At 41.9% G+C, this 17,200-nt stretch overlaps 1 protein-coding gene across 6 annotated transcripts in view; it reads right to left on the bottom strand.

Moving 5' to 3' along the window:
- The window catches only part of IL17REL (interleukin 17 receptor E like), a 62,122-nt gene extending 46,353 nt beyond the window's left edge, over positions 1-15,769 (bottom strand). For 4 of the 6 annotated variants that reach the window (XM_039512824.1, XM_039512833.1, XM_039512842.1 and 1 more), the window contains exon 1: positions 15,579-15,769. In XM_039512824.1, the coding sequence (XP_039368758.1) occupies positions 15,579-15,680 (102 nt within the window). In that variant the 5' untranslated portion in view covers positions 15,681-15,769. The remainder of the gene's footprint in view (positions 1-15,578) is intronic. The other 2 variants (XM_039512860.1, XM_039512879.1) reach the window with 2 other exon arrangements.
- Between the last annotated feature and the right edge of the window lie 1,431 nt (positions 15,770-17,200).

Below are 17,200 nucleotides of genomic sequence, written 5' to 3'. Positions count from 1 at the left end.
CACGGTGCCTTGGGGGTCCACAGACTATATCGAAGGGGTCCACAAAAAGTTGTCATTACCATAGAACAATGGTTTTCAGCCTGTGGTCTGTAGACCCCTGGGAGTCAGTAAACTATGTCTAAGATTTCCAAAGGGGTCTGCACCCCCATTTGAAATTTTTTAGGGGGCTGCAAATGAAAGAAGGTTGAAAACCTGCACTGCACTGATGCAAACAGCGCTAAAGTCAGGTGGCCTTGTCACAGAAGTTCTTTCGTATATTGGCAGATCTTTGGGTGGAATAGAGCCACCATAGCAGTTATCACACTACTACCCCAATGCAGACTGTCAGTGCAAGGTGTGACCAGAAAAAAAAAGCTTCCCTCCATTCTGGCAATATCCAATTCCTATGACAGCCCTTTGGGGCAGCTTTACAGCAACCTCTGGGCTATTCTAAGTCTGCACATTGGCCAAGTGCAGTGGCCCCAGAATATGGGGAGCACAAAGGACACCTTTAAGTTTTCCCTTCCTCCCCAGAGCTGCACCAAAAGCTTCTCAGCTACAATTGACCTTGTTCTTTATATTGTAACGAAGTCTGTTGATTAATTAAAATTAATCGCAATTAATCACAATTTTAATCATGCTGTTAAGCAATAGAATGCCAATTGAATTTTATAAAAGCAGCAAAGAGTCCTGTGGCACCTTATAGACTAACAGACGTTTTGGAGCATGAGCTTTCATGGGTGAATACCCACTTCGTCAGATGCATGTAGTGGAAATTTCCAGGGGCAGGTATATATATGCAAGCAAGAAGCAGGCTAGAGATAACGAGGTTAGTTCAATCAGGGAGGATGAGGCCCTCTTCTAGCAGTTGAGGTGTGAAAACCAAGGGAAGAGAAACTGGTTTTGTAGTTGGCAAGCCATTCACAGTCTTTGTTTAATCCTGAGCTGATGGTGTCAAATTTGCAGATGAACTGGAGCTCAGCAGTTTCTCTCTGAAGTCTGGTCCTGAAGTTTTTTTGCTGCAGGATGGCTACCTTAAGATCTGCTATTGTGTGGCCAGGGAGGTTGAAGTGTTCTCCTACAGGTTTTTGTATATTGCCATTCCTAATATCTGATTTGTGTCCATTTATCCTTTTCCGTAGAGACTGTCCAGTTTGGCCGATGTACATAGCAGAGGGGCATTGCTGGCATATGATGGCATATATTACATTGGTGGACGTGCAAGTGAATGAACCGGTGATGGTGTGGCTGATCTGGTTAGGTCCTGTGATGGTGTCGCTGGTGTAGATGCATGGATTGCATGCTCCAAAACGTCTGTTAGTCTATAAGGTGCCACAGGACTCTTTGCTGCTTTTACAGATCCAGACTAACACGGCTACCCCTCTGATAATTGAAATTTATTTACTATCTTTGGATGTTTTTCTACATTCTCAAATATATTGATTTAAATTACAATAAAGAATACAAAGTGTACAGTACTCAGTTTATATTTACTTTTGATTACAAATATTTGCACTGTAAAATGACAAACGAAATAGTATTTTTCAATTCACCTCATACAAGTACTGTAGTGCAATCTCTTTATGTGAAAGTTCAACTTACAAAGGTAGATTTTTTTTGTTACATAACTGCACTCAAAAACAAAACAATGTAAAACTTTAGCGCCTACAAGTCCACTCAGTCCTACTTCTTTATTCTGCCAATCGCAAAGAGAAACAGGTTTGTTTACATTGATGGGAGATAATACTGCCGGCTTCTTATTTACAATGTCACCTGAAAGTGAGAACAGGTATTCACATGGCACTTTTGTAGCCAACAGTGCAAGGTATTTACATGCCAGATATGCTAAACATTTGTATATCCCTTCAAGCTTCGGCTACCATTCCAGAGGACATCCTTCCATGCTGATAACACACATTAAAAAAGTAATGCATTAATTAAATTTTGACTGAACTCCTTGAGGGAGAATAGTAGGTCTCCAGCTCTGTTTTACCTGCATTCTGCCATGTATTTCATATTAGAGCAGTCTCAGATGATGACCCAGCACATGTTGATCATTTTAAGAACACATTCACTGCAGATTTGACCAAATGAAAAGAAGGTACCAATGTGAGATTTCTAAAGATAGCTACAGCACTCGACCCAAGGTTTAAGAATCTGAAGTGCCATCCAAAATCTGAGAGGGACAAGGTGTGGAGCATGCTTTCAGAAGTCTTAAAAGAGCAACACTCTGGTGCAGAAACTACAGAAACCAATCAAAAAAGAAAATCAACCTTTTGCTGGTGGCATCTGACTCAGATGATGAAAGTGAGCATGCATCAGTCTGTACTGCTTTGGATCATTATCGAGCAGAACCCATCATCAGCATGGATGCATGTCCTCTGGAATGGTTGAAGATGAAGGGACAGATGAATATTTAGTGCATCTGGCACGTAAATATCTTGCAATGCCGGCTACAACAGTGCCATGCAAATGTCTGTTCTCACTTTCAGGTGACATTGTAAACAAGAAGCAGGCAGCATTATCTCCTGCAAATGTAAACAAACTTGTTTGTCTGAGTGACTGGCTGAACAAGAAGTAGGACTGAGTGGACTTGTAGACTCTAAAGTTTTACATTGTTTTATTTTAAAATGTAGTGTTTTTAACATAATTCTACATTTTTAACTTCAACTTTCATGATAAAGAGATTGCACAACAAGACTTGCATGAGGTGAATTGAAAAATACTATTTCTTTTGTTTTTTACAGCACAAATATTTGTAATAAAAATAAATATAAACTGAGCATTGTACACTTTGTATTCTGTGTTGTAATTGAAATCAATATATTTGAAAATGTAGAATACATACAAAAATATTTAAATAAATGATATTCTATTATTTAACAGTGTGATTAATTGTGCAATTAATTGTGATGAATTTTTTTTAATCTCGCAATTAATCGTGATTAAATTTTTTAATCCCTTGACAGCTTGACGTAACCAAAAATGAGAAACACCACCACATAAATCTCTCCTTGGGCTGAGAAGGATGATCATGAGCCTGCTCCTTTCCCCCATGATCTCCACTACAGATGCTCCCACAGTACTGCTGTACTGCGTGTAGTGTAATACTTTCCTCTAAATACCTCTGCAGCTGTGTGCATTCTAAGAGGAGGAGTGCTTGTGAAAGAGTATAAAAGTACAGTAATTATACCTCTGGCACTTCTTTGTTGTGCTGCATATTCATCACACAAATGAAACACTAGTCAAAGCAATTTTGCTTTCCGGCATCACACCCAGGAGGGATATTTTCCCCCTTGTGTTTTTTCAAATGCACTGAATATATATGTTTGTGTTGATGATATTGTGATACAAACACAAAAAGGGCACTGATGACAAACACTGTGTCTCAAATTCAGATAGAGTGATGCTGATTTGGAGTGAAGATCTGGCCTGTTGTATTGTGCCCATTGCTGTTGATGGGACAGAGGTTTGGGGACAGAGGTTTGTCTGCAGTGACAGCATGTTTCAACCTCCTTTTCTAAACATTTAAGGAAACATGACACCAGTAATGACAGACAAAACAGAATCATATACTATGCACAAAATGCAGTCAAAATGTTCTTAATTGGCCAGATACTCAGCTGGTGTAAATCAGTGTCACTCCATACCTGGAATGTCAAAAACTATTACCAGCTCAACTATTTGAAAGGCACAACTAGTCTATCTAAGCAACATTTTCATCAGCATTGCTTGTATACTGATGAGACCAGTGCACTTTAATACCGCATTACTAGCTATTTCAGTTTGCCCCTTTCCACTATGAGCAGGGGCGGCTCCAGGCCTCAGCATGCCAAGCACGTGTTTGGGGCGGCAAGCCGCGGGGGGGCACTCTGCCGGCGCCGTGAGGGCGGCAGGCAGGCTGCCTTCCGGGGCTTGCCTGCAGAGGGTCCGCTAGTCCCGCGGCTTCAGAGGACCTCCCGCAGGCACGCCTGTGGGAGGTCCGCCAAAGCCGCAGGACCAGCGGACCCTCCGCAGGCAAACCACTGGAGGCAGCTTGCCTGCCGTGCTTGGGGCGGCAAAATCCCTAGAGGCGCCCCTGAGTATGAGTGACTGAAATTGTCTCATATGGAAGATATCTAGTACTCTGATGTTACAACTGTCTCTGTACCACACAAATGGGCGCCAAGCACTACTATACAGTACAATTTGGCCTTTGTAAAAACCAAACATCATGTTGTTTTCACTCGTGCTTCTATATATGATTAAGTGTTGAATCCAAAGACCACTGACATCAGTGGAATTCTTTCTTTGGATCAGCCCCCAAATGCAGAACTAGCTTTTTGCCGCTGTGACTTTAACTGAGCTGTGAGAACACTGTTACTAATGGCATTTCCAAGGCAAATTCTGTATGTGCATTTAGTATTGCACCAGCAGTGGCTGGTAGATTGTAACATGTTAATCGCAACACCAAAGTTTGCAATCAGTTGTAAACTGAGATTAAATCAGCTCCAGGCCTTTAGACTATAACCCGGAATGGAAAGCAAACTTTAATATTTTCCCTATATTTTTGTGAACCTAAAACCTGTATTAAGACAAATTATTATTAAGTCAATTAAACAGTGGGTGACTTCAGAGAGAAGAACATGGTAAATTCAGGAAGTTAGAGATGGTGAAATGGATCAGTGCTCTAGAGATTTATGTTTGGAGACCTAACTTCAAACCCTCTTTTCATCAGGGAAAATGAATTTGCTGAGCTCATCCCAAGTCTGCTGGTGCTTATCACAAAACCACACCTAAATTTGGCACTGCAAAGCACAGTTGGCAATTTCTCAACATAAATAGCAGGGATGCTGCATGTCAGGGCTGAGATACATTGGCAGAGCTATGCAGGGAAATTTGCACAGCACATGCATACGCTATTCATGGTTCAATATTATAGATCTTCTGAGCCCTCAAACGGAAAAATATCACCTGACTTATATAACCTTTGAACCATCACTTACTACTACAATTCTTTCTACTAGGAACTGAACTAAAGTATTGGATTTGTTTTTCTCCTGAAGTGCTTTTACAAACTAAACACTATTCAAGATTATTAAGGACAAGATTGCCACTTTTACGCTGACTGCACAGGGAAATAGAAAGGGGGTGTAAGCACGTGGCTTGCCAGGAGTGCTGATCCAGAAGTGGGGTTACACAGTAGGCTGAGCAGGACTGCTACTCCCCACCATGTGCAAATGGCCAGAGAAGGGGTGGAGCCAGCATGACGGGGGAAGTAATCTACATTCTGTGAAGACCTACAGTAAATTACTTCCACCCAGCAACAAGGAAGGAGGTGCAAGTTTCTGAAGCACAGCTCCTTCCCAGGGCTGTTCCTAGGGTGTCATAACAAAGAGTTGTCCCTTACACAACACAAGAAGTAAAATCTCAGACTAATCCTAAGAGCAAGATTCTGCCTCTCTTACTCATGTTGAGTGGTAATTTACTCTGCATTTAATCTAGGGTGACCAGACAGCAAATGTGAAAAATCGGGATGGGGGTGGGGGTGTAATAGGAGCCTATATAAGAAAAAGACCCAAAAATCAGCACTGTCCCTATAAAATCGGGACATCTGGTCACCCTAATTTAATCCCATTGGCTCTACTTGTGGCTGCACTTTAAATCTAATGGGAAGCTAATGCTTGTGCAGAAGGTGGCAGCCAACTTGTTAAGCAAATGTCCTGCTAGTAGCTATTCAAACAGTGTTTCCTGCTCTGAGCTGGCTGCCTGTGGGTTTCCAGGTGGAGTATGATTTTGATCTCTAAAAATGATCTACAGAGGCAATTTGAGCTAGACCCTTCTCAGTACGACAGGGTTTCTGCAGAATATTCTCCATATTGGTCTCTTTTGTTAGGAATGTACTCTCTCCTTGATCCACAATAGCCTGCATTTGTTGACCTTCATGGCACACAGCAAGGCACTCTCTTTAAGAAAGCTCTTAAAGAAGTGAGTATCACTTAAGGGACAGGCAGAGAGAAAGTGGAGAATTTGTCTTATATTTGTTTCATGGTTACTTGTTGATTAACATTTTGTTTGTGGGGCTGCTGGTTATTTTTCTTCTTGACACATTCATCTTTTGTATTTTAATTCAGTGTCATAGGTGCCTTGAGCATTAAGATTGGCGCCTCATTGTTATTTTTAAACATCCAGATAAATACACAACAGGCAACTGCTCAACGTAAGGGAGGCTCTAAATATCAAGGTTGAGTGAATGCCCCACTATTCAGTTTTAGTGTATATGTGGAGCGACTGGCTCTACCGAATGGATGACATTTAGGACTACTGGAAAGATCTGTTGTGAAAATAATTGAGCTAAAAGCTGAAGAGACACATGAATTGGAGTCTAAATCTACCTCTTGATTAGCTGGAATGTTTCAGTGCCCCTTTAAAACCTTCCTCTGCCTCCTACCTCTGAACACAAAGCTTGTGGTGATATATGTTCTTTTGAATATGCACATTTTCCCAGTTACTATTCAGAAATATTTTACAAAATACAGGGCACCTACTGCTTGGGTAAAACAAGGAAGCAATGAAGGCACAGTAGGATATAATGATTTACTAAACCAAAGGCTATAAAATGCATAAAAGTTTCAAAACGGAGATGTTAAAAACTGTTGCAAATAATGAACTGAGTCTGGAGAAAGACATAACTGCAATAACAGGAGGGAGAACAGCAGATCAGGGAGGGGAAGAAACTGGAAAAAAATCAAGGAAGTTTGCATGTTTAGGGATGAAAGGGGAAAACAAAATTGAAGAGGGTATAAAGTATTTAGTGAAATTAATTCTACTTCCTCAATGTTTTTCCAAGAGAAGACAATGAATGTACAGCAAGTGCTGTGTAATATTGCCCATGTGATTCATACTTTCTGGAAGAGGGAAGGCAAGTAGGGGCAACTCCAAATAATCAGTCTTCAACAACTAGTTTATCACAGAGAGTTCAAGGCAACTAGGCAGAAACCTTTTCCTTCAAGTTAGACAATTGCAGATAATTTGCAGAGTATGAATTAAGCTCTAGATGATTAAGGGGACTGAGAGGATTTTTTGTTGTTTTTAGCCATACATATCTTGAGTGAGTATGTCTCCTACACAGCTCAAAGGGTGAGTACTATGGCCTATATGCCGAAAGGTCAGACTATAGTCAGCCAGATCCTCAGCCCTCTTCTGTCTGCCTCGAAATGTTCCAGCAGCATGAAGCAGACTTAAATATGGCTTGAATGACCGTCTCATCATTCTACTCTAAGGACACGCCCAGATGATCCGTGAAGATGACTTTCCAGTCCCTTATAAATCCCTCTTCAGAGAGGACTAGAGAATTTGGCCCAATGGATTCACACTGGTGTAAATCCAAGGTCAGAACCATAAACTCACAATCTCAATGGAGTAGTTAAATGGAATGTTCCAACACACATCATTGTATCAGTTCAGTGATCGGTCTTAGCCACAAAGTTCCAACCCAGTTTGGAACTTCCTCAGCATTCCAGGGCATATGTTTTAGCCATAACTTTATGTAAGTGCAATGTACTCAATTATGGAGAAACTACAGGTTTTTTTTTCATATTTAAAGCCTTGGTTCTGCAATTAGATACACACAAGCAGACAGCTGAGTCCACCCAGCATCACTGAAGTTTCCATCACTGAAGAGGATCAAGGGCAAAAACTTAAAAATTTTCCAAAAAGACTGTTTTCCAACAGAAAATCACACACACACACACACACACACACACACACACAGAAATCCATATTCATAAAAAAAATTGGGGTTTCATCAAAAATCAAAACCCTAAAATATTTTACATTTTTTGACAAAAGCTGGGCAAATGCTGAGGAAAAAAACAAAAAATGTTTCATGAGAAACACAATAATTTTCCATCCAGTCCTAATACTAAAAGATATTATCTTTCTCAAAGCTGATGTATAACATTGTGTGCAAGCTCTTTTGACATGAACAGCTCTATGTGTGATTGCCAATGCTGGAGTGTACATGCCCTGAAAGACAGGTTCCTTGTCCTGCACTGCCTGGACCCTAGTAGCATGGCATCCTGGGACTTGTAGTTCCCAGAGATCAAGTGACTTTCAAGGAAGCGACATCCCCCCTTTGACTTCCCTGTTGACATCAGGGATTGAATTTTGTCTTAATCCATTGAGGACTGCCAGCCTCAACATTTAAAACTCATGAGTCAGACTTCACAAAATCTTGAAACTGGTCCTAAAATCAAGAGAGGTGTTCTTTGGCTTGTCCTCTGATTTCTGAAACCCACTCCCCACCTCCAATGTGCATGTATGAAAGCATTACAGAGTTACTGATGCTTACAAATGTATAGAATCAAGCTATTCTGACCCCCATTGCAGCAGCTCCAGCTAGAAGACACAACTGAGATCAAATTACACCAACGTGTATAATGCTCAGCATTGTCAACCTCAAGAGATCAAAAACTATGAGTCAGAACCCCCAAAATTATGAGATTAGGCCAAAAAATCATGAACTTTTTTTTTTAAAAAAAGCTCTATTGTGAGGGGCTTTGGTCTGTCTTAAGATTTTTGAACTCCCCCTGCCCATCTCCAGTATGTGCGTGCAACAGTTAGTGTCACCCACTATCCCAAAAGCATTAGGTAAGGTGATTTTTGGCCCTGCTGCAAGAGCTCTCACCCCCACATCTGCCCATTCCCTAACCAGCAATTAATCCTGTCCCCCAGGTCTCCCTTCAATTCTGTCCCCATTCAGCCTCCTCATCAGTTCAGCCTCTCCATCAACCCCACCCCCCGTCAGTCCAGCCCCCACCAGCAGCTCTACTCACAAGCCCCAATCCCCATCAGCTCAGCTCCCACCAGGCCCCACCATCAGTTCAGCTCCTCACTAGTGTTGGCAACATTGTATTTCAAAAATACTGGACAAGCCTCAGATGTCCCCAGTCTTGACTTGAGCCTTTGGGGGCAAGTCCCTTCTTCTCCCCATCTCTCCTAGGGGTTCTTTCTCCCCAGGTCTGGGTGCTGTGCCTGGCAGCCACTGCAGCTCCTGTTTATGTTCCGCGCAGATGCCAGGAGCTGAGTCAGAACCTCTGGCATGACGGAGGGGAAGCTGGGTCAAATTTGAGTGACATCACAACCCTGTGCACCAGGTCACAACGCCATTCAAATGTGGTCTGGCTACCCCTCCATCAGCAACGCCACTCAAATTTTGTCCAGCTGCCTCTCCATCTGGCATGGAGGGGTGGCCAGGCCAAATTTCAGTGTTGTTGCGACCCTGTGCACCAGGTTGAAATACAGGATAAAAGGCACCCTATACTGATTTAGCAAGGGGCAGGCACTTTTTTATTTAAATAAGGGACATCCCTTATATCAAAGGACTGTTGGCAAGCTTCCATCCCATCTCCATCAGCATCCAGCCCACTCAGTTTTGCCTCACCACTGCTCCTCATGGAGTTCTCCATCCCCTTCTCCCAGGCCTGGGGGTGCTGCAGCACAGTCACCTCTTCCTTTCCCAAGCAGGGAAGAGCAGCTCTAGGAGCCCTTCACCACGCTCTGGCCAGGGGAAGGTGACCCAGGCGACCACCTGGGATGCTGGGCTTGTGGGGCACCGGGCTCAGGGTGCTGTTTTTGTTGTTAGCAACACTTCCTAAAGTGGATCCTGCTCATGCTGCCGGTCACAGTCGCGAGTGGTGAGTGCAGCTTTTCAAAGCTCAGGTTCATTAAAATATCAACGATGGCCAATGACAGACTGACATCGCTTGCTATTTTATCGCTTGAAAATGCCATTAGCCAATCTTTGGATCTCTCTGACACTGGGCTTCAGCTCGTGAGGGCAAAGGAGAGAAAAGCGACCTTTTGAACTACAGGACTAGGGTTAATATTCAAAAGTGTAGATTTTTGTTAGAGAACAAGTGAACTCTCAGGAAATGTAATTCTTTATGTACGTTACCCTCACATCTCATTTCCATTCCTTTTAATGGTTAGGGGATTTAAAGGCTTTTTTTTTTAAATGTTGATTACTTACTGTAGCAAACAATGGAGTTATGCCAATTTAGACCATGTGAAGGTCTGACTCGAGGACTGTATTATGGTATTTGCACAACACTGATTTGATTAGAGGGGCTGATCCATGGTATTCCAGGAAGGCAGGCAGTGTTACCAAAGTGACCTTTGCATGAGGTTAACAGGTTGTAGCAGTATCAGATAAACAAAGAACTCACTCCTGCTTCATTGGCTATCACTCGACCTTTATCACTGCAGGGAAATCCCAGAGTGGAATTTAACGCTTCCTCCTTTATCCCTTCTCCCTGTGAACTTTGGACACATCACTGCAACTCGCTTAAGACAACACAAACATGATTTCAAAATTTGTAATGTAACATTCCTGATTCTTACCAGCTGTGGAGCAGAATTTGGCAAAAATCGAATTCTCTGTGTGCAGTTTACAGGCGGTGTCCATTGCAAGATTACTGAGGCGTGGACACAATTACAATCATAGTCTGGGATTCCCCTGTGACTTTCACAGTTGAAGATAACAATATGAGCGATTATCATACACATGCAGGGCAAGGTCATCATGTTTATCCTTTAAGTGCCAGAAAGTCATGTGAACTGAGAAGCCAAACTATTTTAAACAAGTGAGGAAAGAGCAATCATAATATACTACAAAAGCCTACTTGTTCCTTTGTCTAGCACGAAGCCCACAGCTGAACATTTTCATGATTTTTTAAGAGTTCATGTAACTATAATTACTCTGCACAAACCTAGGATGCCAGGAGTGTGCCAGGTTTACTATGGCTCAGAGGCAAGCACTGTAGGTGCTTCAGCAGCTAGGCCTTGTAGGCGCTAGCCCTGGTGGGTCCCAATAACCACTCAGACACATGGCTCAGGGGAAGGACTGGCAGGAAAGGGGAAAGGCATAGGTGCTGGAACTATGGGTACGGGGGGTGCTGCAGCCCCCCTCCCCCCCTCCCCCCGACTTGAAGTGGTTTCCATTATATCCAAAGTTTTCAGTTTGGTTCAATGGCTCTCAGCACCCCCACTACAAAAATTGTTCCAGCGCCCCTGGGGAAAGGTTGCAAATACTCCAAGAACACAGGCTTTAACAGTTACAGTTCAAAGTGAGCAATCACAGTTCCTGTTTGGGTCCCTGCCCAGCCACTGCAGTTCCCCCATAAGTCCCACATAGATCTGCACCCTGCTGTGATGTCCGGCACTCATAGCCTGTTCCACATGCAGCCCTGCTCACAGTTCTCAAAACACCCTGTTGTCATTTGGCTCCCACTCCCAAAGAGAACCTAGCCACTTCCTGCACAGGGACCTTTTCCCTTACCTGGTGAAGGGGCTGATGGGAAACATGGTCCCTGCTTAGTCCAGAGAAAGGGGCTGTGCAATGGGAAGGAGAGTACTGGGAGTTATAATCCCCTGCTGGGCAGATCTATCACATCACATGTGAAGAATATGTAATGTCCTTTTACATTTATATTTCTGGGATCCAGACGGCATACAGCATTTTAATATGACACAGTAATTATGAAATATGGAATATATCTAACAATGGGTGGTGCCTTATATTTATTGTAAATTGATAGTGATTAATTAAATGGTAATAAAATCAAAATCCTAAACTGCCATTATGGTGTATTTTCAGCATCACTTACCTCAAAACAGATAATAATCATATCCCTCTTGATAAGTAAAAACAATACTTTGCTCTTTTGCCACATCTCCCAAAGGATCTCAGAACAACTTAGAAATATTTCAAAGACATAGTCACACTGAAATCTAGTCATCTACCAAAACTACTGAAAAGTCGTTTCAGGTCTCTGAATCCCCCTGCCAATTTTTGTGGTTTTGCAATTGCATTTTCTTATTTTTAAAATGCTTTTCACTTCCCTGTTTCTTGTGAAAGATCCACACAAACATCAGAGGAAGAAGCTATCCATCCCAAGGAAACAGTGAAACTAATCATAATAAGTGATGTCAAATGCACATAGAGAAAAAACAATATTTTTCTGTAATCTTAGTTCTAGTCATCTTGGCAAATTCATCAGTATTCAACAGGGTGAACTTCAATTAAAGACAAGTGCGAAGTACTTCACTTAGGAAGGAAAAATCAAATGCACATCTACAAAATGGGGAATAACTGGTTAGGTAATAGTACTGCTGAAAAAGATCTGGGAGTTATAGTGGATCACAGATTTAATATGAGTCAACAATATGATGCAGCTGCGAAAAAAGCTAGTATCATTCTGGGGTGTATTAATAGGAGATTGGTATGTGACACACCGGAAGTAATTGTCCTGCTCTATGGGGCACTGGTGAGGCCTCAGCTGGCGTACTGCATCCAGTTATGAGCACCACACTTTAGGAAATGTGGACAAATTAGAGAGTGTCCAGAGAGCAGAAAACCTGACCTATGAGGAAAGGTTAAACAAGCTGGGCAGGTTTAATCTTGAGGAAAAAAAAAACTGAAGGGAGATCTGATAACAATCTTCAGATATGTTAAAGGCTCTTATAAAGAAGGACGATGATCAATTGTTCTCCATGTCCATTGAAGGTAGGACAAGAAGTAATGGGCTTAATCTGCAGCAAGGGAGAATTAGGTTAGATATGAGAAAAAACTTTCTGACTATAAGGGTAGTTAAGCTCTGGAACAGACTTCCCAGGGATGTCATGGAATCCCCATCTTTGAAGGTTTTTAAGAGCAGGTTTTACAAACACCTGTCAGGAATATTCTAGGTTTACTTGGTCCAGCCTCAGCCCCAGGGCTGGACTTAATGACTTCTCAAAGTCCCCTCTGGCCCTGTATGTCCATGATTTTATGGATGCTACTTCTAACAATAGCAGGTTAAAAAAACGTTCAGACCGAAATGTGGATTTTTAATTGATGGTGTCTGATTAAGGGCCTGATCCTGAAAATTGCTAGCCTCAAAGGCCAAGTCCCACATGGCCTTTTTAAAATTCACTAGTTTGTGGACTAATTGACAGCATGGGTGGCAGGTATAATAGGCCAGGGAAGGCCTTGCCTTCCCTGGCGCTGCCACCGACCCGCTGCCGGACACCTGGGCTGCGGTGGCTGTGGCCCTTCTCCAAGACCCCCACCGCCTCCTCCACTCCACTCCACCCCCCCCCACCCCACGCCATCCCTGCTGCTCGCCACATCCCTCCTCCTCGGGACAGGGGAGTGCGGAGGGACGTGAAGAGCCAGCAGCTGGCAGACTGAGCAGGCTTGGCTGGGCACTGGGGCCGGTGGCTTGGCTAGGGGGCAGTGCCTTAAGGGGCAGAAGGAGCTGGTGCTAGGGGGACAGCAGTTCGGCCTGGCCCAACTCTGGCTGGGGTAAGGCGGCTTGGCCTTGCCCAGCACTGGGGGGTCAGCAGCTCAGCCTGGCACTTGGGGGCAGGTGGCGGCAGCAGCAGCTCGGCTTGATGTGGCGGGAGCCGGTGGGCTGGGGCTCCTCCAGTCGTGAGGGGCCCCTCAGAGTCAGGGCTTCTCATTTTATATGGTGGGAAGGGGGTTTCAAGGCTCTGGCGTGTGGTGGCGGGGACAGGGCTTTGGGTGGAAAGCATGGGTTCACGCGCCACCCATAATTAGCAGCCATGTGCTGAACCTTGGGCCTGCTCATAGATTCAAGGGTGTATTCTATTCCCTGGTAAATGTCCCATGTAAAGCCAGTTTACTCAGGTTTCCACAGGAGGGAACTTGATCCCATTTAAGGCAATGCCAGTGAAAGTGTGTTTGGGACAGAAAAAACATTCAAATGAAAAGAGCAAGAGAATTTGGTCTAAGAAGATGCTCAGGAAACTTTCCAACATCAGTGTGCATCTTCCAACAAAAACTCCTTGCAGCAGGTTTAAAATGCTACATAAGCTTTACACTGTAGGGGAAAGTCTGGGCCAATTTGTCCTAGTGGGATAATTATCTTTCACAGAAAGAAAACATCTTTCTGTTGAAATTAATTGATGAATTCAGGATTCTACTAAATACAGCAGAAAAATTACATGCAGAACATGTACGCAGTCATATTTTTTAAGCATTTCAAGGTCCTTTACAGTTGGTTCTGTTATATCAGAGTAAGCTATTTTAGTATGCATAATTAACAAAAGTATACTGTATATTTAAAAAAATATCCTAGCCTTCAGAATTAGAAAACTTTTGGATGATATTTTGAAGATGAAGCACTATTATTATTCTACACACCATGGATCTGATTCTCATTTACACTTGGGCAGGGTAAAAGTCTTAAAGTGAGTGCAAAATACCAGTGTAATTTACACCCACTTTAAGGTATGTTTATTCTGCCAGAGAAGTGTAAACGAGCCTTAGTATAAAGGAAAATCAGGCCTCTCATATGATTTTTAAAATATTTTTATAGGCTTTAAATATATAAAACTTCATGAACAAATGGACAAAATATAGCAAGGGGTTTTCTCTTTCCAGAACAATAAAACACAATGGTAAAATAATATTTAAGCACATAGAGATCATATATGATCTGAATTCATGAACACACAAAAATGTAAATACACCATTTTATTATTTTACTCTTAATAAAATATTTCATCTTCCAGGCATTTCTATGTTGCTCATCTCTTTAGTATTGATATAGTCTACTGTATAGTCAGCATCTCAAAATGTAAAACAAACTACTGTGGCATATATTTAATATACATAAGCCTGTGCTTTTGTAATATCTGTACAGTTCAGCCACATCGAAGCAGCTTTTTAGGATATGTCTCAATCCAACCCCTAAGGGCTTCACATCCCATGACATTCTCAAAAAGAAAACTGTACATATAGCCAAACTGTCATTTCATACCATCAGTTCCACTTCTTAACAGCAGGTAAATATTTCATGTCAATCTTGTCTTCTATTAAGATTGAAAAATCACAGCATCCTTATTTTTTAATCTTTTTTCAGTTTAAACTTTAAATAATAAGTTATTCAGTGATTTGTTTGATTATTTCTATTAGTTTTCAGGAATCATTATAAATCAGAACATCTCTATACTGCCCCCATGTGGAAATATATGAAAAAATACAAAATTCAATTCCCTTAAAGAAATGAAATGGCACACGTAACTCATTAAAATTAGGAGTTACATTTGCACCTCCTAGAAAAAGGGTTTTGTTCTTCATCTTCAAACTTTCCAATTCAGTACAAGTCAATGGGATTTGTGCTCCTAAGATATTTAGACACTTGAAAATCGCACCACCCTCAGTTCTTGTAAAACTTGCACAGTTATAGTAAGAATTTAATCCCCAAAATAATGGCCACAAATAAAATACTTTTTATTTCTGACCTCCAAATACATAAGAGAGAAAAAATACCACCCTGGAAGTTGCTTTAAGATAAAGTTTCTTTCTGATGTATTCTTATGCATCTTATGCATTCTTATGTCATCTTTGTCATATTGTATTATTTTACTCATTCCAAAATTACAGCAGTATAAAAGTGATGTCTAAGGAAGGCTTGAACATTTTGATTCCTGTTTTGATGCTATGAATACTCAAAGACAAACCACACAAATACAAATGTCATTTATAAATATTGTAGTGGCATATAAGTATTACATTCATAGATAGCAGCTACAAACAAATTATAGTTTACCTGAGAACATGAGAGTCCACATTCTTCAATCCTGGGGATTATCTGGCAATCAGTAGTCCCCAAAATTATTACAAGAAGAATCTGAATATCAACTGCTCGCATCTTAAATTTAAAAAAAACAACCACCCCCACTCTTTGATTTATCCCTTAGAAGTAGATCTTCTACTCTGACAACTCTTTCTCTCATGCCAAAACTTAAATACTGTGATATGAATGAGTCCCACCCACAGTACCTCTGAGCTAAGCTCCGCCTCCTCCTACAAGTCAACATTTCCAAGTATTTCTAATGTAGTGAAATGTGCTGGTTGTCTATGAAGTAAGCTTTACTCACTTTATTCATTAAAAACTTATGTTCTTTAGTGAAAGCTAGTGAAATACACTTTCAGCTCTGGATAACCACAGCAAGCACCTTCCTTCTGGATTTCAGTATCTTACATTTGAATGGCCCTTGGCAAATTTGTTCCTTGTAGAATGTGTGTGTAAGTAAATATGATATTTATGAAAATTAAGGACTAACATCAGCTACTGACAGACAGAATGTGGGATGACACTGTGCAAGGTCACTGTTAATGCAATATTATCCTCACCTGCTATACCCTTTGGTATTCTATTCTTGAGTTTTCCATGAGCAGAGACTTCCAATGTGTAGAAATCAGAGAAAACAGGATAGTTAGGCAATCCCTCCAATAGTCTGATTCCTCAAGTGATGTAGCACAATGGAGCAATAGCATCACAAGACTGACTTTTGCTTCCCTTCATTGGGAAATTCAATACTTTTTTTCACCAAAGAAATGTGAGCTTTGAATTTATTGTAAGTACTATTTGCCCTTAGTAGAAACCTTTTGTTCTATGGTCTGTGTTCAACATTTCAGGTTTTACACAAAATTAGGAGGTGCACCCACTTTCCCAACTCTGAAAACAGATCGTAGGTGAGTCATGATGCATAAATACTGCTTCAGTTTAACAAAGGGTGCAGGAACTGCCCTGCAGTGAGGGCAAGCTGCCCCACCCTAGTGGGAGCTCAAGGAAGAATTGTGCCAAGGATTGGTGCAATGCCTCACTTGCACTCCTTGATTCACAGGGAGGACACATCTGCTACTACACCTGTAGATGGGGTACCACATGTACACCCTTCCACAGCTGGTCAGCTCCCTGGCAGCAGAATGATGTCAGTCACAACACATTCATTGCACCTCAGAGTTGGGCTTGCTGTGCAGGAGTGTCAGATCTGCCTTCAGATGTCTCCCCAAGCATCATAGGGCTTCATAGGGAATGCCTCCAGAGACTCCCATAGTCTGACAAAAGGCTGGCTTGGGGTACTCGAATGAGAAATCCTCAAAACAAAAACCTGAGTCTGCTTTGATATCTGAGCACCAGGGCACTGTACCAGCATCACCTCTATCTGTGCAGATCCATCTTCCCTCTACACAAAGTCAGGGAGCTTCATCACTGAAGTATCCTGTATTGCTCCCCAGAGATTGAGGGGCTCTGCTGAGGGTCAAGTCCCAGGTATACTCTAGAGACTGGTGAATGAAGTCAGTAATACTGTGTTCTGAGTAACCAAATCATGTACTGTCTCTATAAGAGATGCACACACTGGCAGGAGGCACTGAGAGAATACC

The sequence above is a fragment of the Mauremys reevesii genome, linkage group 1 (assembly GCF_016161935.1).
Source record: "Mauremys reevesii isolate NIE-2019 linkage group 1, ASM1616193v1, whole genome shotgun sequence".
In the NCBI taxonomy this organism is placed as follows: Eukaryota; Metazoa; Chordata; order Testudines; family Geoemydidae; genus Mauremys; species Mauremys reevesii.
The sequence above is the reverse complement of the archived record's forward strand: the minus strand, read 5'-3'. Positions and strand labels throughout refer to the sequence as shown.